The sequence below is a fragment of the Meriones unguiculatus genome, chromosome 18 (assembly GCF_030254825.1).
Source record: "Meriones unguiculatus strain TT.TT164.6M chromosome 18, Bangor_MerUng_6.1, whole genome shotgun sequence".
In the NCBI taxonomy this organism is placed as follows: domain Eukaryota; kingdom Metazoa; phylum Chordata; class Mammalia; order Rodentia; family Muridae; genus Meriones; species Meriones unguiculatus.
Genome location: NC_083365.1, coordinates 36,680,067 through 36,707,994, shown reverse-complemented (window position 1 = coordinate 36,707,994; position 27,928 = coordinate 36,680,067). Strand labels below are relative to the sequence as shown.

At 43.4% G+C, this 27,928-nt stretch overlaps 1 protein-coding gene and 1 long non-coding RNA gene across 5 annotated transcripts; one reads left to right on the top strand and one right to left on the bottom strand.

The window, feature by feature from the left end:
- Positions 1-1,106: 1,106 nt before the first annotated feature.
- Positions 1,107-27,928, bottom strand: Prrg4 (proline rich and Gla domain 4). Of its 4 annotated transcripts, none has more exons than XM_060372191.1 (6): positions 27,741-27,928; positions 26,827-26,939; positions 19,036-19,199; positions 16,694-16,742; positions 14,549-14,681; positions 1,107-5,873 (listed from the first exon to the last, which is right to left on the bottom strand). In XM_060372191.1, the coding sequence occupies exons 1-6, from the start codon at positions 27,824-27,826 to the stop codon at positions 5,642-5,644; spliced, it is 777 nt and encodes a 258-aa protein (XP_060228174.1). In that variant the 5' UTR covers positions 27,827-27,928; the 3' UTR covers positions 1,107-5,641. The 4 variants fall into 4 exon arrangements, with proteins under 4 accessions (XP_060228174.1, XP_060228173.1, XP_021502034.1 ...); XM_060372190.1 differs by having other exon boundaries at positions 26,827-26,951; positions 27,741-27,927; XM_021646359.2 differs by lacking the exon at positions 27,741-27,928 and adding an exon at positions 27,309-27,682.
- On the top strand, positions 16,631-25,831 carry LOC132649086 (uncharacterized). Its single transcript, XR_009587514.1, has 3 exons — positions 16,631-16,769; positions 25,035-25,137; positions 25,416-25,831. It is a non-coding gene; the product is annotated as an uncharacterized LOC132649086 (long non-coding RNA).

Here is a 27,928-nt window from a genome sequence, read left to right as displayed (position 1 = left end):
GATTCGCCAGTGGACACAGAGGTGAAGGGAAGGACCAGAGTGGAGCAGAGTAGAGCCAGCCATGTGGCAGGAGGTAGTGCCAAGAAGTAGTCGGGTTAACCCAGGCATGGTGGCACACGTCTTTGATCCCAGCACTCGAGGAGGCAGAGGCAGGCATATCTCTGTGAGTTCGAGGACAGACTGGTCTACAAAGTGAGTCCAGGACAGTCAAGGATACATGGAGAAACCTGTCTCAAAAACCCCCCAAAAAAATAAAATAAAATAATAAATAAATAAAATAAAAGAATTAGTCAGGTTAAGCAAGATAGATGGCTGGAAGACTGCCCCAGCTAAAAGGCCTAAGCTTTAGAATATTAAAAAGCCTCTGCATCGTTACGTATGCTGGCAGGTCTGAACAGCCGCTATAGCTCTCCATCATGTCCTCCCACCATGATGAACTGACTGTATCCTCTAAGGATCCCAATAAACATTTCTTTGCTTGAGTTGCTTTTGTTGGCTATTTTGTTTCAACAGTGGAAAAAAAGTAATTGCTACAGATAACTTAACTGGTATACTCAGACAATACTTTTTTTTTTTTTTTCCAAACAAGGGCTCTCTATTTACTCTGGCTGTCCTGGGACTCACTAAGTAGGCCAGGCTGGCTGAACAATAGAATATTAGTTAACGCTCAAGAGAAAGGAGTTTTCAAGTCATGACAAGATGTGGATGAGCCTTAGGTGACTAGTAATAGCCACAAAAGGATATCAGTATGTAGCCATCAGAGCATAGCAATTACAAAATAACCGTTGTTGGCCAGGTTATTAAGTCATGGGTATACTCATATCTACACAAAAACCCTACAAATGGCTGCTTAGAGTGTCTTTATTTACAATTTCCAAACCTGAAAGCAGTGTGATGTTGTTCAGAGGGTTAATGGATACACTGTGTCCATCCAGAGAAGGCAATGTTAGTCAGTGCTGAGAAGAGCTGACTGTTAGGAGTACAGAGAAGAACAAGTATGTTTGGTTTGGGGCTGAGGTAAGGATCAGATGCATGTTTTCACACATTCTAGGCCACATCCCAGCACACATACGGTCAGTTTTAAGGAGTAATCCGTTTGCCTCAAATGGTATATTAAATATTAAAACTTTATTAAACAATAAACCCACACAACTATAGCTCAGTTGTTCAAACAGGATGCTGGCCCAGCCAAAGAAAAGATACATATGCTATAAACATTATTTTGAAAACATGCAATTAGTTGTTCAGGCTTAGCCTGCATAATATCATATGTGAGTCATTATAAAATAAACAATAAATATTACTCAATATAAAGTTTATTCACATGTATAAAAAGTAAATGTAAGAAGTTCATTAAAATAAAACACAATTATGTTTCAGGAAGGCTATGCATTAAAAACTGGGTTGCTTTTTCCAGGTAATACAAATACTGATACATTTGTACTGGTTAACTTCAAACTGATAAAGAAAAGTCTGTAAACCTAAAACATGAAAGAAACACAATCCATCGGACTGAAGGCATCATCATATATCATACAGGTTCCAGCTGACCAGAGACACTATCTACAACAGGTAATGGTTTTTATTTTTTTATTTTAATGAAACATTTTTATTGCGTTTATTCACTTGTTGGAGGGTGGTGAATGTGTGTGCCACTGCACGCACGTGGAAGGCATCAGAGACCTCCTGCAGGAACCTGGGGACTGGACTCAATCGGTCTTGTACACAAGTGCCTCTACCCACTGAGCCATCTCTTCAGCTTATTGCCAATTTTTTTTTTCACTTGGGTGTTTTAAATCAGACCCCGGTGCCTGTGTGAAGCTCAGTGTGCATTCTACCACTGTTCCATCAACCTTACATATTATTTTGGCTTTGTGTTTTTCTTTCCTTGCCTTTTTTTTTTTTTTTTTTTTGGTCTTATTCTATTCAAGGTGAAGGCTAGCCTTGAACCTGCACCAATCCTTGCCTCAGCTTCCCAAGTACTGGTATTCTGGGTAAACATCACCATGCCTGTCTCCAAAAATCTAATCTTTCAAAAAAAATTACAGAAATACTAGACATTCCTCTAATAGCATAAATGGCATACATAACATTTGAGATCAAACAACCAGTAAAATTTAATTCACATTTAATTAAAACAAAAAAATATTATGAATGTGAGCTTTTGTTAAGCACCAGTAAGTCTTTTAGCATTAAACTTCTTTTGTACACTTAGAAGGAGTATACACATAAATAATCTGAGAAATAGAAAAAAAAATCTCATAAGAAATTTGGAGACCAATGCAAGGGGAAGGGGGCATTCAAATCAGCGATCTAGTGCTTGTCTAGCATGGACAAAGCCTTGGGTTTGATTCCCAACAGCAACCCCACCACAAAAAAGACAAATGTTTGGAGGTAACAGAAAACCAAAGGTACAGGGGACCAGATTCCTCCAGAGCATGAATGGTTCTGAGCATCCCTCCTCCAGCTCCTTACTCAGGAGCACACTGTTTACAGGTGTAAGACTCCCACACCTAAAGCTTGTACTCTGTCTGTTTGTTTTTCAAGACAAGGTCTCTTTGTGTAGCCCTGGCTGACATGGAAGCCACTCATTAGACCAGGCTGGCCTTGAAATTCAGAGATCTGCCTGCCTCTGCCTCGCAAGTCCTGGGATTAAAGGCATGTGTCACCACTGGCTCACGCTTGTGCTCCTTTTTTGTCCTGCCAAAGGCAGAGTTTTATAGTTGTGTCTTTATGAAGCCTATGTGTAAAGAAATTTATGTTCAGCACCAATCTATCCCCCAGAGAAGAAGCAAAAACAAAACAACCAAAAGCCCCATAGTAATTACACAAAATGACTCAGCACCCAACACACCACAGGAAAGAAAAAAGGTCAGTGGAGCAGAAATCTGTGTCAGCAGCTTTACATTGAGAGATTTCCCCTTCAGTTTCCAGGTGCTTGTTAACAAAGGTTCTATTACATTTTTCTTTTGTATTTAAAGTATCATGACATCAAAACTGGATGCTCTAGAAATACCAGGGACATCACAGTTTTAGTGGTGAATTCAAGGTCCCTTCAAGTTAGGGTAGACGACAAGTATATGACAAAGGTAAGCCAGAGAGAGGTTGTCACAGGTTCTGCAGTTAGCTTTGTGGTTAGGCTTGGGGAACATTTCAAATTACAATTCAGTGAAAGTGATGGGGTATGAAGGTGTGTGTAGCTGGGGGCAGAACGCTCCCCTACCTTGAGCAAGGCCATGGGCTCTGGTCCCCAGCACTGTAAATTTAAAGGACATACTTTATATATATATATCTTTTTAAATTTATATACTTTAAAGCCAGATGTAGTGGTATACACCTTTAATCCGAGCACTTGGGAGGCAGAGGCAGGCAGATCTCTGATTTGGAGGCCAGCCTGGTCTACAGAAGGAGTTCCAGGACAGTCAGAGCTACCCAGAGAAACACTGTCTCAAAAATCTAAACTAAAACAAAATTAAATTAAAATTAAAAAACCCTATTTTTGATTTACGTATATGCATGCATGTCTGTGTGAGTGCATGCCACATAAGTGCAGTGCCTGCAAAGACCAGAAGGGAGCACTGGATCCCTTGGAGATGGAGTTAGAGGTGGCTATGAGTGCTTGGATCCAAAGTTGGGTCCCCTGAAAGAGCAGCAAATGCTCTTAACCACTGAACAATCTCTCTATCCCTCTCATGTTTTTATATCTCTACTTGTCCAGAGCATAACCCTGTAAAGTATGAGATGGGACTAGATAAGCTGGTTTACTCATTTTACCCAGCTCTTACCAAGCTGGTAGATTTCAGGCGAGTCATGCCTTAAACCCTGGTTATTACAAATTGAGCAAAGTCAGTTCTAGTAACCTTTTGAAAAGAGAATTAAAACGAGTGCAAAGCATATAGTTACAATGGAAAAGGTGCTATGGAGGGAAGATGTGAAGAACAGCAGAACTTTAGAGGTATAGGTGGTTTAAGAATACCTCTAATTGGGTCGGAGAGATGGCTCAGTGGATAAGAGTACTGGCTGCTCTTCCAGAGGTCCTGAGCTCAAGTCCCAGCATCCACATGGTGCCTCACAACCATCTGTAATGAGATCTGGTGCCCTCTCATGGTGTGCAGGCCTATCCAGGCAGAATGCTGTATAAACAATAAATAAATCTTTAAAAAATACCTCTAATTACAAAGAAGTGTTGCAGATGGTCTGTTGTGACAAGCAGAGTTTGCTGTTCCTTACCCTGTAACAAGCAAAGGAACTCAGATATACAAGCATGTAGTTGGTGACTATGTGCCCCAAACTTATAAGTCTTACTCTGTTACATTTTTTTGTTTGTTTCATTTTGGTGCTTGGAATCTAATTCAGGGTCTTGCACACATTCATACATGCTAAGAATGGGCTTTTCCATTAAGCTCCTCTTCTACTTTTTTTTTTTTTTTTTTTTCCTTCAGACAGGGTTTCTCTGTGCCCTGGCTCCCTTAGAACTTGCTTTGTAGACCAGGCTGGTCTCCAACTCACTGAGCTCTGCCTGCCTTTGGCTCTCAAGTGCTGGGTTTAAAGACCACCTCACTGACTTACTTATTTATTTATTTGTTGAGACAGCGTTTCCCTGGATCTGGAGGCTCCTGATTCAGTTACAGTGCCTAGCCCTGAGGTTACCGGTATTCACTCAAGTTCTCAAGATTTTGTTTGTTTTGGTTTTTTGGTTTGTTTTTCTTGTTATTTGTTTCAAATGTGGGTAATGAGGATTGAACTCCTGTCCTTCTATTTGCATGGCAAGCACTTTTCCAAGTGAGGCCCATAAATAGTAATTTAAAAAAAAAAAACAAAAACCTCTTGACATCTCTTTTCTCTCTCTCTCTCTCTCTCTCTTGTTTTTGTTTTGTTTTTCAAGACAAGGTTTCTCTGTGTGGTCTCGGTTGTCCTGGACTTTGTAGGCCAGGCTGTCCTTCAGCTCACAGAGATCTGCCTGCCTATGCCCCCCTAAGTGCTGGGATCACAGGTGTGGGCCACCACGCCTGGCTGACTCCTCTTAATACACTGAAACATGATCGATGGATAGCGAGGGAACAAAATGAAGACCTGCAAATTTGCTGAATCCTCTGCACTAATTAAAACAGAAAATCAAGTCATTGTATCAAGGCCACAGATGTATACCAAAATGTCAAATTCTATGAAGTATTTCTAGCCAAAAAGAAACCTTACTGAAGAGAAGATCCAATATCATGACTTAAGACTGAAAATCCTAGTTTGTTAATTCTAATTATTCTATTGATAACAAACTTTGTTTTGAGACAGCGTCCTGACAGGGCCCAGGCTGGCCTTGAACTCTCATCCCTCCCGCCTAAGTCTCCTGAAGGTGGGGATTATAGGTACCTAGCTGTAGCAAGAATGTTTGAACCAGTACAGTTTACATTGCAAAAAGGCACTTTCTTCTTAACTTCGAGGAAGCACGGTAGAAGTCTCTTACCAAGACAGCAATCCAGTTGGGGGCAGAGCTGAAAGCGGGGCTGTGGTGAATTCTGTTCTGTATATAGTGTTCCTTTATTCCTTGTGCTTTGTCATAAAAAGCTGAACAGGCAAATTTTTTTGTTGTTGTTGTTTCAGGAAGAACATATTATTCAGACCACAGCAAGGCGGCAAGGTGGGCTTAGTGAGATGGGAGTGACATTGACTTTTTAAATACCCTAAATCCTTTTGCTGGCCCAGGATATGGAGGTGGTGGTGAGACACTGTGTTTTCTGGTCAGAGCTACTGCCTGTTCATAGGAAGGTAGTCCCGCGTCCTCTGAGGATGACGATGGAGACAAGACAGCTTCCTCATGGGTTCTGAAAATGATGGACGGTGTGTGCCTGGTCCTTCTTGTGTAGACAGCTGAAGAACTAAACAGAGAGATAACATTTAGGTTTAAGAGAGGTGCATTTCTGGGTTAACACGGTGACATTAAAAAAATTCCAGAAGCCAGGCTGTGGTGGCAAATGCCTTTAATCCCAGCCCTCAGGAGGCATAGGTAGTCAGATCTCTGGGTTAAAGGCCAACCTTGTCTACAGAGTTCCAGGGCAGGCAGACAGACAGACAGAGAAACCCTGTCTCAAGTTCAAAAGGAAAGGAAAGAAAAGAAAATGAAACTCACCATTTCAGCTGGACTGTACCCAGGATCCAAGTGTCTCTCCCTCCTCAGCACAGTTACAAACATCCACCACCATACTCAACTTTTTGAATATATTTATTTATATTTGTATTTATGTCTATGACTGTCTTGCCTGCATATATGTATATGCAACACTTGGGTCCATGCACTTTCATAGCAAGCACCTCATCCACTGAACTATCTTCCCAGTCCCAGTTTAGAAGTTTTTGTTTGTTTGTTTGTTTATACAGAGCCCTGGTTGTGCTAGAACTCTCAATGTAGACCAGGCTGGTCCTGAAATCAGGGAGATCTGTCTGCCTCTGCATCCCAAGTCCTAGAATCAAAGGCATATGCTACTAAGCCCATTTTTAGCAAGAGACCCTATCTCAAAAAATGAGGAAGAGAAGCAATTGAGAAAGACATCTGATGTTGACCTCTGGCTTCCAAACATATTCATATAAGAGCGTGAACCAAACAACACATGTGCACACATCCATATAACACACGCACAAACCCATTGGTGGGTACAAATCCTAAACTGTACATAGTGGCCCATTTACAAAACTATTAGCACTTGGGAGGTGGAAACAGGAGGATCAGGAATTCAAGGCTGTCTATAGTAAATTTAAGTACAGCCTGATACACTTGAGGCCATGTCTAAAAAAAAGAAAATGCAGTTGGTATGGTAAAAACCTTTAATCCCAGCACTCAGGAGGCAGAGGCAGGAGGATCGCTGAGTTTGAAGCCAGCCTGCTCTACAGAGTGAGTTCCAAGACACCCAGGGCTACACAGAGAAACACTGTCTTGAAAAACAAAAGCAAGCAAACAAACAAAAACAGGTATCAACTGTTTTTGATACCTGTTAACCCAATCCATTAATATCACGGCAAGCTTGCTTTACACATGGAGGCCCAGATTAGTCTTTCTACTTGGCATAATAGAAACATTAAGAGCTTTGAAGTCTTTCTTGGGTCAGATGTGGGTCTGAAACTAGACTCTGTCATCCTGTGATCAAAGTCAAGTTCCCTGACTCAGTTTCCTCGTCTCTGAAATGAGGATAACGACGCTGCCCCCACAGAGTTGGTGTGGACTGAGTAGGATGTTTGATGTAAGGTTTCCAGCAGTGAAGTCCTCCTTTTCCTGCTCCTAAAATCAAATCACAGCTTTGCTGGGAGGAGGCTCAACACCACGCCAAGAAGATGACGCCACAGAGGTACTCCTGCAGCCCTGTTGCCTGGCTGACCCTTGACCCTTCCCAAGCAGTATTTCTGTCATGTAGTCTAGAAATGACCTGCTTTCTACAGTTATGTAACTAGTGATACTTCTTTTCCCTTACTCTGACCTCACCATATATATCATAACTTTCTTCTCTGCTATAAATTCAGAATTCTCAGGCCCCCCCATTTTCTCTTTTCTTCTCTCTTCACTTACTTCTCCTCTCTTCCCTTGCCCCAATCCCTTCCCTACACTCCTCTCCCCTTCCCCTCTCTCTCTCTTTCCTTAAACAGAGTCTCATGTAGCTCAAACTGGCCTCAAACTCACCATGTAGTTGAGGATGACCTTGAATTCCTGCCTCAGCATTGAGATTATAGGCATGTACAATCATGCTCTACGCAGTGCTGGGGATTGAACCATTGACTTGGAGAGATCTATGATCTGAGCTACATCCCCTTGACTGGCCTTGTTCCATTCTGGGAATGCTGTCTTTTTCTTTTCTCTGGCTTTAGTTACCTGAGTCCTACATATTAAAGCAGTAGCCTAGTGTGTGTAAAAATGTGGGTGCCACCCTCAGTGTTGAAACACACAAAAAAGATTTAGTTCTAGTCTAACCCTCCTCTTCTCTTCACCTGTCTTCTCTTCAGATTGGGATTGAAGCCAGAGTCTTGAGCTATTAGACAAGAGCTGTACCACTGAGTAACCATCTCTAGTCATCTGAAAACTTTGGGAGGGACAGGATCTTTCCAGGCTGCTAAGCCAGCCTTGAACTCACCATTATAACTCAACTCCATCCTCCTGCCTCGTTCCAAAATTGTGGATTTGTACCAACATACCCAACAGATTCTAACAATTCTGTACAACCTTATCAGTCAGTGAAAACTAAAATGCCACGTGCGTCTGATATTTTCAACCTATGCTTTTCCATTCTCTCCTGTGAATTTCAAACTACACTAAAAATTTTAAGTTACATTTGTTTGTGTGTATATATGTATACATATGTATACACACACAGCCCACAGTGGACTTGGGGAAGTCTGAGAACAACTTTTTCAGTCAATTCTCTTCTACCATTTCAATCTCAAGGATTGAACCTGAGTCATCAGGACTGGTGGTAAGTGCCTTTACCCACGGAGCCATCTTGCTAGTCCATCACCTGCAATTTCAATATTAGCAACCTGAGCTTTTTAGACTGTGAAGTTGGAGGACTACATAAAGTATCAGCGCATAAGTTAACCTCCTATAGTTAAGGGTAATAAAATGATTGAGATTCAGAGACAATTTTGACTAACCTCTAGTCCATGGTATTTTTTTCTGACTGAGGGAGAGTTAACTTGGGTCTGGGGAGTTGACTTAGGGGCCAGTTTGTCTGGAAACCCTGATGACCTGAGTTTGGATTCCCAGAGCTACGCAGAAGCCAGACACAGCAGCACAGGCATGTGCTAGCCCAGCATGCTCACTGTCATCTCAGGTGACGGAACTTGTCTGTCCTCTTTGGAGAACAAGTCCTTTATCTTTTTACAGCTTGCCTTTTGCTGTTTGCTCTTAACTGCTGAGCCATCTCTTCAGGTCTTCAACATCTTTGAACTAAAATATTATCTTACTCTGTCAAGTCCAAATTTCATTTTTCCCCTAGTCCTTCAACCAGAAGTCAAGACTGAACTCACATTCTCACTGCATCTCCTCAAGCTTTCTCTTAGCCACCAAGTCTCCCAGCTCCTCTTCCCTTAGAGACAAGCCCAGACTTCTGACCTCCCTTGGGGATCCCATGCTGGCACCCCAATGGGCACTCCTCTACCCTACAGGTTCTACCTGCTCGGCTTTGTATTATTTAAGCAATGTGTCTGCTTTAGCCACCACTGTGTTCCCAGGATGCAACACATTACAGCTTTCTCAAAAACATTTTCCAAAAACCCGAAGCCTTCCTTTTAATTCCTCTTGTTCCACGCACGGAGGCTTCACCTGTCACTGTCTTCCCCACGCTGAGATTACCCAGCCCTTTCGTATGTTTATATTTGGACTCTCTCTCTCCCTCCCTGTCCTTCTCTCTTGCCTTAACCAAATGGTAATCACTCTATGTCTTCTTTGAATGCCTTTCACTTTATACGATAGTAGACTTTCAAGGATATAAAGGTCTATTCATATTTAAAATGTATGTCTAACTACTGATTCCTTAGCTAGTTCTTGGATGCATGAATAAATGCTGTTTCTCCTGCCACCAACTGCCTCTGCTCAGGGTCCACCTCTGGCCAATGGATTTGATATAATCAATGCAAATGTACTTTAAAGTTGTTTTATACTGTTTTAATGTATTACTGACTCTAGAAGCAAGTTACTGTTCACACCTTCTCAGACCCAGGCATGTTTTAAAGTCCAGGATATGGTTGAACTCATAACTCAAGGTTACTAATTAAAAGTTTGTGCTTAGATAATCTTAAACCATGTGATATAATTCCAAAGATACTTTTACATTGGGATATATTAAATTCTAGAGACATTCAATGGTTTACAGTGTCAGAACTTGGTTATTATGCTCTAAATCACTGCCTCAAAAACATGTTATTTTTGCTAATGTTACTTTAGATTTTAGACTTTAGATTTTTATAAGCTCTAGACCTTTTATAAACTAAATCATACAGGAAACTGTTATGCTTTCTCTTTATGGGCTATGTTCATGATTTTTAAGGCTCCAACTTAATAAGGATAAAACCTAAAGTTCTAGTCTTTAATGATTAAGAAATGCAAGTTAATAGTTACTCATCTTATAAATGATCAAGGACCAATGTGATTGACTGCAGGAGTAAGCTTTATCTGGCCTCTTGTACATGTTTTCAAAGTTAAACAGAAAGTAAAGCTTGTCTATTTAGATCTACTTGAGATAAACATGGTTCTGAAACACTTATCTGCAAAATATGACATAATTACAGATAATAACATTGTGTTTAATGTTTGCAAAGTATAGTTTAGAGCAGATTACCAAAGACAGACAAAGACTGCTTAGCTCAAATATGCTGGCCCTCAAATCTATCAGAGACCTCCTGAATATGGCATTTCAATATGTTTAAGCTTATTACGATAGACGGAGACTCCCAAATCCTGACAGTAACTCCCAAGATCTGCGAGAAGATTTGGCTACAACAATAGATGACTTCAACCCTGGATTGTGGTATGCTAACCACTGGGAAAGACTGCCCCCAAAGCCTTGCCTGCTGCTAGGGCCTAGCCTGACCTGTGGACAAACTGGACATCCAGAGAGTAATTGTCTCACGTTGCTGAAAACGAGGTGAGGTCAGTCTCTCCCATGTTCTTTCCCCACAGAAGAAGCCTCTCATCTTCTGGCCAGACTGCCTCTGCCCACGTTGACAGGAAGACCCCAAGAAGGTAGTACGCTGTGGCCTGACTAATCATCTCTGTCATTTTGATTGGTGCATAGATTCATTTAGGATAAATGAATTCATTTACAATTTATCCTTTTCAGATCTCTGATTATGGTGATGGCTAAACTAATGGTAGCTTGCCAACTACAAACAGGCAATTAGTTCCTTATCCCAAGGTAATCCACCATGTTGTTTATTAGTCGTAGTTGATTCATCAGCTAGTTAAAAACTACTAAACACTAGATCTCCTATTTAAAACACTAGATCTCCTATTTAAAAGGAAAACAGATATGCCTTGCTCCTAGGCCCAGATAGTTATAAAACAATTTATATAAAAATAATAAAAAATGCTTCAGAGTTCTTCCTGTTGCTATGGTACTGTGGTATTAAGACTGTTCGGAGCTTTGACAATAATCACTGTGGCTCTCTGGTTTATTAATCTACCTCTGATACAACATTCCACTATACGATCCATTATCATGGTCCCGAGCTCAAGGTTTTAAAATTTCCTTTAGTCTGTCTTGTAAGTATAGACTTAAAACTGTTTCTCACTGTGCTAGACTTAGGTACTTCCAGTCTTCTGGAAGCAGCCCCTCTGTAATGGAAGTCTTGGTTTCTTTGTAAACTCAGTTACGTTATGTAAATATGTTTTTGTTTTCATCCCAAGTGTGAGAGTTTAGTTAGTCTAGAGTTTGTCCACAGCTGTGAATTGTCTCCTGCAGGCTTTTCTCAGCTGGTAACGGCCTACCTCGTGCCATGTGCAGCATGGAGAGGGGCGTGGTCTAGGACTCTGGGGGGGAGGGATAAATTTGAAAGTCCATGCAGTGTTGTTCTGTAGCAGTTTGGAGAGACCTGAGAGACGGATGGTGTGTCAGCTTGGAGCAGACAGACAGAGAGACAGGCTTTGAGGTTCAGTGGCTTGAAGGAGTCTGCTGGCTGCATCTGCTGTTGATGGAGACTGGTATAGTCCCCAAAGAACCACTAGACCCTAAGCAGCCAGGAGAAGTAAAGGTACCCTTTCACCCACTAACCTTCTCTCTCCTACATAGGATCAGGAGGTTGGAACGGAGGTAGAGGCCTAAACAACCCAAATAAAGCAGAGTTTTAAAATGAGCACAACACCCCTCTTTCATGATGTGTCATCACACGGAAAATCAAGACCACGTGAGCCTTTGCCCTTTCTGCTTCACGGAAGAGCGCTCATGCTTTTAACCCCAAATCATTTCCCAAACCCCTACTGTGCTATGACACAAAGATGTATGGGCCTACTGCTTTTTTTCTACAATGTGTATTTCACTGCAAATTGCAAACAGTGGTGATGCTAACATATTTAAAACTCATCATCTTTTTAAACTTTAAAAGGATTCCTGTAAGCCTTAGAAAATCCATCCAAATCCATCAGATGGACTCCAGATAAGTACTGCCAATCAAAACCTAAGTTTACCACTTATTCCCTATTTCAGAGCATGGAACTCCTCCCCAGCAACTACCAAAACCATGGGTCCAAGAGTTTCAAATGTGCACCTGAATTTTTTTTTCTCCCTAACCTGCTTAGCTCTGTCTTCTGCCCATATATATGTTCCAGTATTCTGTCAAGTCCAGATGTTTCCTATATCCATAACAGTAGCAAAGCAGCTACCCACGGTGCTCCAGTCTAACCTTGCAGATTGTGTCGGCTGGACCTGCATATTCCCTCCCAGCTGCCGATGTTCTCAGATCCTAGACAGCAAGTAGGACAGCCTGCTCTTTCCAAACTTGGTCAACATTTCAGCCTTTTGGCCCCTCCCCGTCACTGTCCCAATGTCAGCAGGAAGTAGTCAAAGATGATTTCTTTACCCCTTATCCACTTATCAACAACAAAAGGCTAGAATGATGTACTTCAGATCCGGGACAAGAAGCTCCAGGTTCTCCCAGCATTCTTCTGTCCCTACCTGCTGCAGGGCATGGCTGGCATGGCCCGGCATACCCAGCCCTCTGCCCTGAACTTTCCAGGGCAGGGGCTTCCCCTCCCCCTTTACCATATAATCTTGCTTCCCTCTCCCCTCCTCTCTTTCTCCTCTCCCCTTTTGCATGGTGGCCAAGAGCTGCTTCCAATGAACCTGCATTTATATACTTTAACTTGTCCTACATGAGAAGCAGTCCAATGTCTTCATTCCTGCCTTGCCACCCCTTCCTAGTTCCTCTTTTTTTTTTTTTTTTTTTGGCTAAACAAAAATGGAGGAATATTATTCCAATAGCCTGCCTCCAGGCTGCCTAGCAACTTCTGATGTCATCATCTGCCAAAGCCAAGTACACACCAGGTGCATGGGGTATATGAATCTGCCTGCTACCCTGTGCGTTCTCTCTCTCATTCCTTCAGTTTCTCTTTCTTTTTCTGTCTCTCGGTTTCTCTCTGGGGTGCATCCCCCCCCCCTTTCCTTTTTCCCCCACAATAAACTTTCTTTCTTATACCAAATATGTTTCGGTAGATTCTTATTATTATAACACTATTTATCCTTAATCAGTAATAATTTTGTTTTACTAACTCTAAGGTATCAATAATAGTTGAAAGCCAGTTTCACAACCACCTCCACCCTTAAAACAAGGCGTTATATGTCTCAGACTGGCATCCCATTTGTTATATAGCCAAGGATGAGCCTGAACTTCTGATCCTCCTGCCTCCCCCTCACTAGTACCAGTATTTGTAGGCACCGGCCACTGCCCCAGGTGTGTGTGGTGCTGGGGATTGAATCCAGCGCTTCTCGTACCCTAGGAAAACATTCCAGCAACCGAGTGGCACCCCCTTCCCTGAGTTATTTTGCTTCTGCCACACAGATCTGTGAAGTCTGTGACTCGGTTAACCATTGGACTTTCTGTTTCTGAAAATAATGGGGCAGTGGTGTCCCAAGGAGTGGCACATACATGTTAGGCAAATGCTCCACGGCTGAGCTGTAGCTCTGGGCTTTGGGTTCTTGAAATGAATCTCTGCATGTAGCCCAGATCAGTAATGAATTTGAATCCTTTTCCTCACCTCCTGAGTGCTGGGACTGTAGCTATGGGCTCCTATCCCTAGATCTTGTATTCTTTTGAAAGAACTTAGAAATAACATATGTTTGTCATTACAAACAGGTGCCCACATACATACACAATAAATAAATAAATAAATGCATTTTAAATATTTTAGAAATAGCATCATTAGGTTGTTAATTTGGTTATCAGAACATCAAACATCTGTCAGCCTAGAGTCTGGGAAGTCAATCTATAAGTGTAGTATGGGGCCTTAACTGGCCCTGAAGTAGAGAGAGGACACTAACAGAGATACTGGCAAAATATAAATCCAGTTTAGTTAATAATGTTATAATGTTTCTCTCTCTCTGTGTGTGCTTGAGGTCAACATCAGTGTTTTCCTCACTTACTCCCCACTGTATTTTTTGAGACAGGGTCTCTCATTGAACTGGAAGTTGCTGGTTAAGCCAGGCTGGTGAGCCATAGGGAGCCTCTGTCCCTACCTCCCTGAAGCTGGGGTTACAGGCTCATGCTGCCACAGTAAACTTTTCTAGTTGCTAGCAATCTGAACTCAGGTCTTCGGCTTTTTCAGAAAGGGCTTTACTGAGTGAGCCATTATCTCTGGCACTATTTTCTTAGTTTTGACAGATCTACTCTGGTAACGTAATTGGAAAAAATGGGAGAAACTGAGTAAAGAGTGCATAAAAATTCTCTGAATACTGTCTTTGTGACCTTCTTTATTATCTAACATTATTCTAAAATAAAGAACTAAAAACAAAAGGTCTCAGTTTGAGCCAATTAAAAATAACAGTACAGAATGCACAGTAATAAAGTTAACATTTTGACTTACCCTTGATATGGCTGCCTATTACACTTGGTGATACACAGATAGTAACCAAGTAAGCCAAAAACAACCAAGAATACTCCAGCCGCAATTAAGCCAGTCAGAAGGCCCATAACATCAATTTTCTCTTTGTTGACATCTTTAAAAAAAAACAACATTCAAATAAATTAATAGCACGACTGAAAAGCATCATCCATAATAACAACACACACATTGTTAAGAATCTTGTCATTGGGAGGGGAGGAGGGATGGAGCTACAGGGGGGATACAAAGTGAATAAAGTGTAATTAATAATAATAATAATAAAAAGAATCTTGTCATTGATAATTTTGAGACAGAGTTTCCCTATTTAGCCCTGGCTGTCCTGGAACTCACTCTGTAGACCAGGCTGGACTGGAACTCACAGAGATCCACCCACCTCTGCCTCCAGAGCGCTGGGACTAAAGGCATGTCCCACCATGTGGCCAGGAGATACCGATTTATCTTAAAGTCTTTGTGATAGAGAATCTACCTGAAAAAAAAAATGTAAGCGATATTTGTTCGTTTACATTTATATTTCTTTTTTTTAATATTTTTTTTAATATTGGGGGGGCTTGTCAGGACACATGTGTCTACATCAGAGAACAATTTTTGAGAGTTGGTTTTTCTCCTCCTACCATGCTAGTCCTGAGAGTTGAACTCAGGTTTGATGGCAAGCATCTTTACCCACTGAGCCATCTTGCCAGCTCTTAAATAGGATTTCTTAGACATCTAATTATGTTTATTCTTTCAGTTATTTAAATAGGTCATATTACAGGGATAATATGCAACAGTAAGTGGGATAAACATGTACTTTGCTCAGCGAGATACATTTTGGTACATATATCAGGTGACCTTGTAATGGTCTCCTACAGGAGGAGCCTACCAAAGAGGAATGAAAGAATCAAGGGCAAGATTAATTAAACAAGGGACCAAAACGTAGCTAGAAGGAAGAAAGGTAGAAAGAATTTTTTAAAAATTGCTTAGCAGGAACAAAATGACATCAGATAGGACCGGTAAGTTCTACTGTTCTGTAGCATGTTGGGGTAGCTATTGTTGATACTCATTGGATATTTCAAATTAGAAGATTTTGTGTATTAGCACCTCAAAGGACAAGTGTCTGATGTGGGAGATATGCTAAGTGCCCTGATTTGATTACCACACATTGTACATAGGTGTTAAAGTACCACACTTTATTCCGTGAATAGGTACAATTATGCATCCAATTATTAAAATGAAAAGAAAGCAGCTTGAGATGACCAACCCAGGTAAGACCGAAGGCTTTCCCTTCTCCAGAAGTTACTTATTTCTCCTGCTCTACTGTTTTTGTTTTGTTTTGTTTTTCGGTACTGGAGACTGAGCCCAGACTTTAGTACATGCTGGGCCTGTATTCTACTGCTGATCTACATCTTTAGTCCTTCTCTTCTTCCTGCCCCCAGGGTGGTGTGGGGTCTCCCAGAGCCCAGGCTGGCCTGGAATTCACTATGTAGCTGAGGAAGGTGACTAATGAGATTATAGTTGTACACCACCACACCCTGTTTTTATGCTGTCTATGTTGAGGCTCAAACCTGAGGCTTCAGGCAAGCACTCTAGCAGCTGGGCTATCTACCTTCAGCTCTGCATGGCGTTGGTACGTGTGCGCGCGTGTGCGCGCATGTGCACACGTGTGTGTGTGTGTGTGTGTGTGTGTGTGTGTGTGTGTTGCTGGGGATCAAGCCTAGGGATATGGGGTTGCTAGGTAAACACTTATGACCTAAGCTTCAGCCCCAGCCCTACCTTCAGCCTCATCCAGCAGTCAATCTCATTTCCGTAGGTATTATGTTCACTTGTAATGGTAACAAGAAAACCAGTTTATAAACTGAGACTAACAGACTCCTACTTTTGTGCAAGTTTTAACTCCGCCGAGCTGCCTAAAACCCCCATTACCTCATTTCCCTACTATCTCGCCAAACTTGATTTTCAGTGTGTAAACAGACGAAGGTGGCCTCCTGTCTCCCACAGCCCAGCGTATTATTGAGAAACCATCCTCGGCATGCGTGTTGAGCAACAGCCAAACTCAAACATCCAAACTGAAACATGTCACTATGGCAGGAGGTGAGGGAAGCGTTACAAGCCAGCAGTTCTTCGCCTCACCTGATCTTGTGGTTGGTCCTTTGACTGAATATTCCCGCCAGAATGTGATCTGAAAACAAAAGATGAACCATTTCAAGTATGTAATTTGTTTATGTAATTTGTTATCATTTCATTTGTTCCCGGTGGCCTAGATTGGAGGCGGTAAGCTCTTGGCACGGGACACAGGCAGGACAGCAGTTCATTCAAGCTCCAGGGAGTGACGCACCCTGCTGTGTCTGCTGTCCCGTTAGTTGGGATCCCCATCCCTCACTCTCCATTACCATGCTCCCTTACCCAGCTGGGGCCCTCTCTGAGACAGTGGGGACTGCCACATTCGAGAGGCAGCAAGAGTAGCAATGGGGGGAGTTGAGGCTGATCCCTCACTCTCCATTACCATGCTCCCTTACCCAGCTGGGGCCCTCTCTGAGACAGTGGGGACTGCCACATTCGAGAGGCAGCAAGAGTAGCAAATGGGGGGAGTTGAGGCTGATCATCTTTGAAACGCAGTCCTGGTTTTCTGCACTGGGCGCGTGGGGCTCGGTTTGCTAGGAGAGTTGAGTTTACAGACTTGCAAAGTTACCTCTGCAGCAGTTTAAGTCGCATGTGCTTTGAAAGAATAGAAGGTTGTTTGTTTGTTTGTTTGTTTGAGGAACCATGATTAAATTAGAATTTTTTTTAAATTATGAAAAACATAATTAAATCCTAAGAGGCACAACTACAAAGTGTCATCTTTGTTTTCTCACTTTAATACATGTAGCAAATATTTGTAGGAAATGAGTGGCTGGGATGGACTATGGAAGAATGGGGAGCTTCTTATTCAGAAAGAGCAAAGGATGCTTGAGGAATGAGAGCCGGCACTGGCCTTGCTTCCCCACAGAGGAAGCCTAGCACTCATTCCTCCAGAAGATTCCATATTACAGCAGGCACCTGGTCACCTGTCTGCATTCTGCATTACCTAGGCTAACAGGCAGGATGTCCTCATATTTCAACGGAGAATTTTTAAAACGTTGGGGGCTGGAGAGATGGCTCAGTGGAGATTAAGAACACTTGTTGCTCTTGCAGAGGACCCCAGTTCAGTTCTTAGCAACCACATGGCTCACAATCATCCCTAACTCCAGTTCTGGGGGGCTGGAAAGTCCCCTCCTCTAACCGCCTCAGGCACTCGCAAGCACGCGATGAGGACATACATGTAGACAAAACACTCATTTGCATAAAAAATAGGGAATTACTTTTTAAAGTAGCCTTTTTCTTCCTTAGGCCAGGTATAGTGAGTGGTGCATGCTTTTAATTCCAGCATTCAGGAAGCAGAAGCAGGAAGATCTCCACTTACTGAGACCCCCCAACTCAAAAAAAAAAAAAATTCCTCCCTTAAGTTATACAGACAAATCAATGAAACCTTAAATACCAGAAGCTACTTTACATCCTCAGGGCCCAAAGCTAGAGAGACAGCTCAGTGGTTGAGCGGGCTTGCTCATGAAGACCGGAGCTCAGGCCCCAGCATTCAGACAATAAACAGTACATCCCCTAAACACCCTTAACTCCAACTCCTTGGAGTCTGACATTCTCTTCTAGCCATATGTACACAGGTACCCACACCCACACACATATGTGAATGGTGCAAGTATGCATACAGACACAGATATACACAGAAATAAATAAACCCTTAACATCCTCTGTGCCTGGTGCAGAGGAGTAAAATCGCTGAAACATAGATATGGGCAATCAAAAAAAAAAAAAAAAAATGAAACTCACTGAGAGGAAAAAGTGTGCTAAGTCTTACATGATTGATGCTCAAGCCAAAGTACTCACTCCAATAATGTCTTAGCAGTGTTGCTGGAGGCGGAACCCAGGGGCTTTCTAGTGCTGTGGCCTCTGAGCCACCTTCAAATAACATCTCGAATTAAAATCCACCTGCCCTGAGACCAATTTTGAATGTAATAAGCACTGAACACATGGTCAGGCCTGGTGGCACATGCCTTTAATTCCAGCACTTGAGAGGCCGAGGCAGGAGGAGCTCTGTGAGTTTTCTACATAGGAAGTTCTAAGAAATCCAGAACTATACAAAGAGACCATGCCTCAAAACAAAACAAAACAAAAAACAAATTAATTAATTAATTAACTACAAAATGTTAAATACAGAACCACAGCACAGCACATAATTTGCTAGTTACTATTAACTCAGTTAGCTAAGTACAAAGCCAACTTTAAAGGGGTTTACTTAGCATTTTAAGAAGTGGGAAGAGGCAACGGGCATATGAGTTTGATTTGGTTTAAAGCACATAGCTCTACCATGTATTTAGTTCCACTGTCTCAAAGTATAACGAAGTAGCTTTCCAGGTGGTCAGCATCACTAGACAAATTACCATTTCTTCGTTGTCCCCGAGGATCTCTCTGGCTTCTTCATAACTACAGAACTCCTCATAGCACTCTCTCTCCAGGTTCCCGGGAGTGAAGAGTTCTAAATCAAATCTATTGTACAGGAGGCGACGGTGCATAAAGATGCTTGCTGCTTTTTTTGATGCAAAGACTAATAAAAATAAAAAATAAAAAAAGATTTCAAATACAATAAAGATAAGGCAGAAACTTTCTGTTTTTAAATGGAGAAAAAAAATTATTCTCTTGGCATGAAGAAAAAACTGTACCAGGCTATCCTGATGGACTTTCAGCTTGGACCCCACAAGTAGCAGTTGTAAAATGGCTTCTGGGAAATGTTGGCAATTCCACACAATACATGAATTGTTTATGCCCCAAGTTAACGTAAATAAAAATATTAACATGTCAGTTATCCTTCCAGGTGATTTTTTTTTCCTGTAAATAGCAGATGAAATCCCTCTATTTCCAAAGGTTGTTTCCCTGTTAATTTTCCTTCCTTCCTTTTCTTCTTTACAATGTTAGAATCCAACCCAGAGCCTTAATGATATTATTATGCTTTTTGGCGTGTGTGTGTGTGTGTGTGTGTGTGTGTGTGTATGTATTGTGTTTGTGATATGTGTGCTTTTGTGTTGGTGCACCTACAAAGATGGAGGCCAGAAAAGAATGTTAGGTGTCCTATCTCTCTCCATCGTATTCTTTGAGGCAGAGTTTCTCATTGAACCTGGAAACTCATAACTTTGGCTATTCTGGCTGGCCATCAAACTCCCAGAATCCACCTGTCTCTCCTTTCCAGTGCCGGGATCACAGGTGCACGAATGGCTATTCTTGGCTTTTACATGAGTGATGTGGACCAAAACTGAAGTTATGGGGCTTGCATGACAAGAGCTCTCGCCCACTAAGCCATCTCCCCAGCCCCAAATTCATGTTTTTATACTGAAGGTTTTATGTAAGCTTCTACTGAAAGAACTCTAAACTTCCAAGTTTATAAGATTATAGGCTAATTACAAGATTAACATAGAGCCATTCAGTCCATCCCAAAGGAATAGCTTGTGTCCCTCCATTCGTCCTCCCCAAGTGATAGGTGTCCACCATATTCTGGGAATTCTTCCACATTTGCTGAGAAATATAAGGTGGAGCATGTGAGAGGGTAAGGTAAGAGGAGCTTGAAAGTCAGCCTGGGCCACACAGCAAGATTGACAGCAAAAAAGGATAGTGAAGGAGTAGGAATGTGACTTGTGAGTTTTGTAATCTCAGGTTAGCCATTATTATTTTTTCTTTTCGTTTTCTCTTTATTTTGTTTGGTTTTTCAAGACAGGGTTTCTCTGTGTAGCCTCAGCTGTCCTGGACTTGATCTGTAGACAGGCTGGCCTTGAACTCACAGAGATCTGCCTGCCTCTGCCTCCCTGAGAGCTGGGATTACAGGCGTAAGGGGGGCAAGGCCGGCCATTATTCTTAGTGTCATAAGAATACTCATATTTTGCCCAAGATACTTTTCTATACATTAACTATCTAAGTTAGAATCTTCTAGATCTGTCTTGGCCAGTGCAGGAGTTCCTGGCCATGTATGGCTAGCAACCACTAAAGAAATGGCTAGTCTAACTGAGATATAAATCACACAGAGAGAATTTTAGATTTCATATTGAAAGACGTGAAAGAACTCAGGTAAGTTTTAGATTGTGTATACTTTGGAAGTGCATTATTGAGTTTAGGAAAAATTAAAAACATTATTAAACCTACTATTAAACAAATTAACACATTATTTCACCTACTTCTTTTTGCTTGTTATTTTATTTTTTGCTTTAATTAATTCATTTTTGAGGCAGGGTCTTCCTATGTAGTTCTGGCTGGCCTGGAACTTGTTATGTATTACAGAGCTATACCAGGAGTGCTGGGATCAAAGGTACACACCACCATGCCTGGCTTCTTTTTGATTTTGATTTTGATTTTTTTTAAAGATTTGTTTATTTTATGTATATGAGTGCTCTATCTTTATATACACCTGCACGCCAGAAGAGGGCATCAGATTACGTTATAGATGGTTGTGAGCCACCATGTGGTTGCCAGGAATTGAACTCAGGACCTCTGCAAGAACAGCTAGTGTTCTTAACAGCTGAGCCATCTCTCCAGCCCTCTTTTTGCTTTTTAAATTATGCCTATTAAAAAAAAAACATTTATGTGATTCACATAGTTTTTCTTTTCTTTAATTTTTTTTTTTTTTTTTTCGAGACAGCATTTCTCTGAATAGCCCTGGCTGTCCTGGACTTCTTGCTACTTGCTTTGTAGACCAGGCTGGCCTTGAACTCACAGAGATCCACCTGCCTCTGCCTCCCATTCTTTTCTTATCATCATTCCAGGGTGTCCAGCTATTTCTTCTTACTCTTTTTTTTTTTTGGCAGTGTTGGAGATTGAAGCCAGGGTCGTGCTGGGATAGCACTCTACTCTGGAGCCACAGACCTGGTCCTCGTGCCAGTTTTTCGGTTAGAACAACGCAAAAGCTGTTGGAACCATGGGGAAATGATAATGGAACCACTGGTGACAGTTGCTCTATCTCATGAGGCAGAGAGGCCGGGATCCCTGGACACTCTTGTTCTTTCTCCACTGTCCTCTAGAGATTCCTTGCTCTGTCAGAGGTGGAATGACAACTTTCTGAAGCCTTCACTGCCTGCAGTGGCTTGCAAGTGGTCTCCTTGTTCCTTTACAACGTGATGCTAACACAGTAGCCAGAGAGATTCTTTAAGAAATGTTTTAACTGGGAGTGGTGGTGCCCACCTTAAATCCCAGCACTCAGGATACAGAGGCAGGCAGATCTCTGTCAGTTCCAGAACAGCGAGGAAAATATGGAGAGACCTTGTCTTGAAAAAAAAAAAAGCTTTAAATGTGTGTGTATGTGGGTATGCTCATGCCATGGCATGTTTGTGGATGTCAGAGGACCATATTCAGGAGTCTACGTAGCAAGTTCTAGAATATCCAGGGCCACACAGACAGACCTTGTCTCAAAAAAAAAAAATCAAATTTTTTTTTCCAGGTATGGTGGCAAAAACCTTTAATCTCAGCACTCAGAAGGCATGGGCAAGTGAATCTCTCTGAGCTTGAGGCCAGCCTGGTCTACATGGCAAGTTCCAGGCCAATCAGGGCAACATATCGAGACCCTGTCTGAAAATAATAAATAAAAATAAACAAATTTAAAAAACCCTCAAACATTTTTCCTATTTTGCCTTCTCATACTTTTCTAGTATCATTCTCAGAGAGTTAATAAAAATATTCCATTAAAAAAATAAAAAGAACCCTGGGCTGGAAAGACAGCTCAGAGGTTAAGAACACTGGCTGCTCTTTCAGATGTCCTGAGTTCAATTCCCAGCAACCACACCGTGGCTCACAACCATCTATAAAGAGATCTGGTGCCCTCTTCTGGTGTGCAGGCATGCATGCAGGCAGAACACTGCATACATAATAAATAAATAAATAAATCTTTAACAAAACAATACAAAACCCCAAAATCCCAAACATCCGAAGGGAAATCCGGCCGCTCACAGAAGAAGAGGCAAAAAGCCGCTTGTGACCTGATGCTTCTTCTATGCGGTCCCCTGTCTTTCTGGGCTCCTGTCACCTCCCTCGGGTCTTCTGCTGCAGCTTGCTGCGGGGGGGGGGGGGGGCACAAAGCTGGGCACTCGCTCCACACTGGGTCTTCCCCACCTGTGTGCTTGCTGCTTTTCTGGAGCGGAGCTTCCTTTTAGTCTGTTCTTTCACCTCCCTTGGGATTTAGCTCAGTGTTAATCTGGCCTCCATCCTATCCAATCGCCACATTTTGCCGTGTGCTGCTTTTCCTTACAGCACTTAGCCCCACTTACTTTTTTCCCCTTAATTTTTTCACTTAATTCACCATAATGCACTTCACTTAATTCACTTAATGGATCATAATGCTCTCTTTAAAGTGTTTTTAAATTAATTGTGTGTGCCTAAGCGAGTTTATGCGTACTATGTATGTGCAGGTGCCCGTAGAGGCCGGAGGGTGTCAGACCTGGAATTACAAACAGCTGTGACATGCCTCGTGGGCGCTGGAAACCAAACCTGGTTCCTTTGCAAGAGCAACAAATGCTCTTAACCACGGAGCCATCTCTTCAGCCTTCAGGTTCTCTGCATTAGTGCAAAGGATCCACAAAAAGGGAGATGCTGGTTGCTGGCATGGAAGAGAGGCCAAAAAATGACGGTGTGAACAATTTTACTTTTTTTTTTTTTAAGATTTATTTATTATGTACACAGTATTCTGCCTGCATGTGTGTCTGCAGGCCAGAAGAGGGCGCCAGATCTCATTATAGATGGTTGTGAGCCACCATGTGGTTGTTGGGAATTGAACTCAGGACCTTCTGAAAGAGCAGCCAGTCCTCTTAACCTCTGAGCCATCTCTCCAGCCCCAAATTTACCTTTCTTAATTGCCAGAAAGCACTCTTGGATTTATATTATATTCTTTAATCTCTCTATCTAATCTATTTAGAGAGAGAGACTATGTGAGAGAGAGAGAGAGAGAGAAAGAGAGAAAGGGAGAGCAAGAGCGAGCAGAATATACCACATACGCGTATGAGTACAAACGTACAGAGGCAAGAAGGGTTGTCTGGTGTCCTTTCTATCTCTCAGCCTATTCCCTTGAAGCAGGGTTTTGCCGTGAACCTAGAGGATTCATATTTCCTCTGCTAGGCCTAAAGCCAGGCTTCCGCTATCCTCCTGTCTGCCCAACTAAGAGCTGGGGTTACATGTGTAGAGGCTTGTTATGTGGGTGTTAGGATCCGAACTCAGGTCCTCACGATTGTACAGCAAGCTCTCTTAACCATGTCTCAGCCTTTACACTCAGACCTAAGTTCCACAAGGAGAAGCAATTCATAAGAAAAGCTTGTATAACTCAAGCTTTGGCAGAGGAAACTGGTGAGGAAGCAGCTTAGAGCCTGCCCAGCTCCACTTTGTAAGCCTGCTGTGTGCTGCTACTTGTCACATAAACTCAGATCTTTACATTTTACTGGCTTAAAGAGACAGTGCCAATACAGGCATGGTGGCTCATTCCTCGGAAGGCTGAGGCAGGGATCAATTACCATGCCTGTGGAATAGCCTGGGTTATAGAGTGAGATCATAGCTTACTTTGCAAAACAAAACAAAGTAAAAAGAAGCATTGCTAACTCTCCCATAGACAGTCCATCATCCAACTCAAGAATACCCTTCTACCTTACTGGAGAGCTACTTTTCTTTTTGAATAATGTGTTTCTGTGTACCCCAAGCTGGCCTGGAACTCACTTGGCTTTGAATCCACTAAAATTCTCCTAAATTCTGGGCTTATAGGTGTGTGCACCACACCAGGCTATTAAAAATACTTTTAATTAGAAAACAAAGGAAAAAGAGCTACAAACATTTTTACTTTTCCTGAAGTGATATTTATGACAGGGTCATAAATACACCGTATGATTAATCATGACATTGTAGCTGAACTTCACTTAAATGTGCCTTCCTGGATCTGCAGTTTGCCACTCCTCTTGAGTGTGAAAGTTCCAATTCTGACAGTGGCTAACCTTATACACGGCCTTCAGGGCCAGCTCACGTTTTTCCCTGCCTTCCTCGTGACCTCAGGAGAAACACTGTTGAATTTGCTCCTATTTGGAAAGCAGCAAACTTCCTTGGAGTGCTCCGGGTTCCCAGTGAGAGCTGCTACCTTCCTTTCCCTTGACCACTGTCTGTGTGTATGTGTTGGGGTTGGGGTGGGGAGCGCACTGCCTTTTGAGCCTGTGTTTTTCCCATCCTGAGTTCTCCAAAGAGGCTGGCTGTCCAGGAAGTCCATTGTTACAGTTCTGCTACTCTGATATTCCATTCTTCTCTTTTGTTTCCTAAATAAGAGCCTTCGGCGTGAACACTGTCCTAAGATGTTTAGCAGAACCCTGCTGGAGGTTCCCTTTCCCAGCCCCCGTTTCAGCAGGACTTACTTCCATGTTTATAATCTCACTTTTTATAGTTTCAGGTCAACCGATGTCTGAAAACATGGACTGGAAACATTGCACGGCACTCTGAGGAACATGACAGGCCCTCCTGCCGTTTCACTTAGTTCTGCCCAGAAGGTGAACCACCCCTTTGTTCACAGTATCCACAGTATATGCACCACCTGCCCATCAGTCATTTAACAGTGACTTTTGAACAGACCACGTCTGGTGGCATGCTGGGTTTATCCCCAGGTTTCAGTATAGTTTGGGTATCTGCTGGAGAATTTGAAATGAAGATCATGGAAGGGATACTGTGCCTTCAACATTTCCATTTACTTGGGTCTCATTTGCAGATGGGAAGCTTTGTAAGACTCTCCCAGCATGAGCATCTGCCACTTACTCTCTTCTGTTTTCAGGGTCCTCTGTTCCCATCTCCGTTCCTGCGCTTACTGAGAGTACCTGTTTGCCCAGCCATGCCGGAACAAGAGTTCCCCAGAGACAAGAAGGAGAGGCCCCTCTGTGTCTCCAGCAGCGCCCCCCCCCCAGCATGCGCTTACATATGGCTCCTGACTCGTTTTCCTTTCCCACAAACTTCTGTGGCCTTCTGCACTTGTGTCTGCCTTCTCCGTTACTTTATGTTTGTGACAGTAACTCCAACACCTACCATGTGGATGAATGCACTCACCATCATCCCAGAGGCTGTGTCTTACTGAGCATGGGCCACCACCACAGGTGAATTTATGGATTACGGGGGGCTTGGAAGGCTCAGGAAGGATCCCTTTCATTCTAAAACACTTCTCTGCTTCACACTGGCCTATCCAATTGCCTAGAATTTTGCCACCAGAATTTGATTCCTTTATTCCCCTTTCCTAACTCACACACTCTCACACACACACAACTACACGCTTGCCTGTGCGTGAGGGAAGTACACCTCATCAATCATTAAGAAGCCTGTTAGGGGTATTAGTAATCGATCCTACTCAAGTGAAAATGAACTGAGAACTGGATCTGATTAAAAAAAAAAGGGATAAGGGGCAGGTGTGTGAGTAAATTCAAAGTGCTGGCAGCAAAACACAATGACTACATAGGGAGAAGGATGCGGAGAGCCTAGGGCTTTCCTCTACCGCCCCCCCGCCCCCTTTTGCTAGGTTAAGGCTTTTAAGACCGAAGCCGGAACCAATCTGTGTGTGACCTGTAACCGAAAATTCTGGGCTAGCAAGTCGCACAATCTCCCAGCCATCTGCCTTTATCTTGACAGCCTTTGGAAAAAAAATCACCAGCGGGGTCATTCTGCCTCCCTGTCCCATCATTCTACAGAGTAAGTAGGTCAAGGCTACGAGGGTAGAGTTCCTTGCTCAAGGTCTCACAAGTCCCCACTAGGGGACAGGACGTCGCTCAGTGGCAGAGCACTTGTCTGGGGGTTGGGGGAACCTCCCAGCGGGGCACAAACGAGTCCTGACAAGAGTCTGGCCTCTCTGTCAGTCTCTCCAAGCAGCCGCGCTCTTTACGACCAACACACAGCTTCATCCAGGAAAAGGCACTCGCTGATTTTCGGACTTCGGAAACAGGCTTTCAAGTTAGCTAACCACAAACCAGGTGTTAAAACATCTATTTATCAAGGGGAACCCGGAGATAAGTTTGTACGTAATTGTAGTTTAAAAAAACCCACAAGCCTAAACAAGAAAGCCACAAATTAAAACAAAGGCTACGCTGTTGCTCTGTGGTTCGCGGGGGCGTGTAATTCCCCCCCCCCCGACACACACACACTTTGACTTAAGATCTATAAAGTAGACGGCTGCTGGTGTCCACCCAATCGGCCTTACTTACCTCCTTCTGGGGCATGTTCAGAATTCTTTAGGCTTCTTGTATGAGGAACCGCGAGGGTAAGTCTGGGCAGCTGGCTGAGTACCACCAGAAGCAGAAACATAGTCCAGCAGCAACTGCCAAACAAACTAAAAGTAACAAAGACCCATAAAAAAAAAAAAAAAGAAAAGAAAGAAAGAAAGAAAGAAGAAGAAGCCGGTCACAGCCGGTTGGGTTTGAGTTGGAACCGAGTCAACGACCTGTTGTACTCAAAGCCGCCTTGACCCTGCGCCCCACGCGCGGTTTTCAATCTCTCGGAGCTGAGGGCAGGCGGCACCCCCGGAGCGCCTGGGACCAGAAGCGGCTCCCGGGGATCTGCGGAGGAGAGGGGTCGGACGCCGGTCCGCGCAGACCGGCAGGCCAGCTAGGAAGGCCACCGGCCGAGGTGTCACCTCCGAGGGACCGTCCCCCTCCTCCCCGCTCCGCCTCGCCCCCCGGTGCCGCACCTGCGTCCTCGGGCGCGCGTTCCAGCAGCCCCTGGGCGGGAGCCGAGCTGCCTGCTCGTCCCCGAGGCGGCCTGGTCTTGCCTGGCTGGCGCGTCTGGATCTCGGCGACAGTCGGAGCCTGGCCCTTGGCGGCGGCGCCGGGGTGACACCAGCACGCGGAGGAGGCGCCTGGGATCCGCGTAGGGGCGCTCGGGGGACGCGCGCCTCCCCGGGCTCAGCTTGTGTCCCCGGGGCCGCTCCCACCGCCGCGGGACACGGAGGGGAGGCGGGTCTTCACCTGGCGGCCCTCCTCCTCCTCCTCCTCCTCTCGGCCTCGGTCCTCAGCCCTCCCCGACCAACCCGGACGCTCTCGGTTCCCAGGCCGATCAGATCGCCCCAGGCGCATCGGGCGTTTTCCCAATGCAGACGGGAAACTTAGGGGCCCGAGGTTACCTTCGGTCAACTGTTCTCCCAGGGTGGTCCAGGGGTGAGAACGCAGAGTTCATCCGGGGAAAAAACACTTCGTTGGGGATTGGCATTGTCACGTGACCCACAAATTACTCAATTACTTCAGTTCTCAGATGTGTTTCAACAGATCTGGGATGTCTGCAAAATGCTTTCAAGATGTCTCCGAGTCAAAT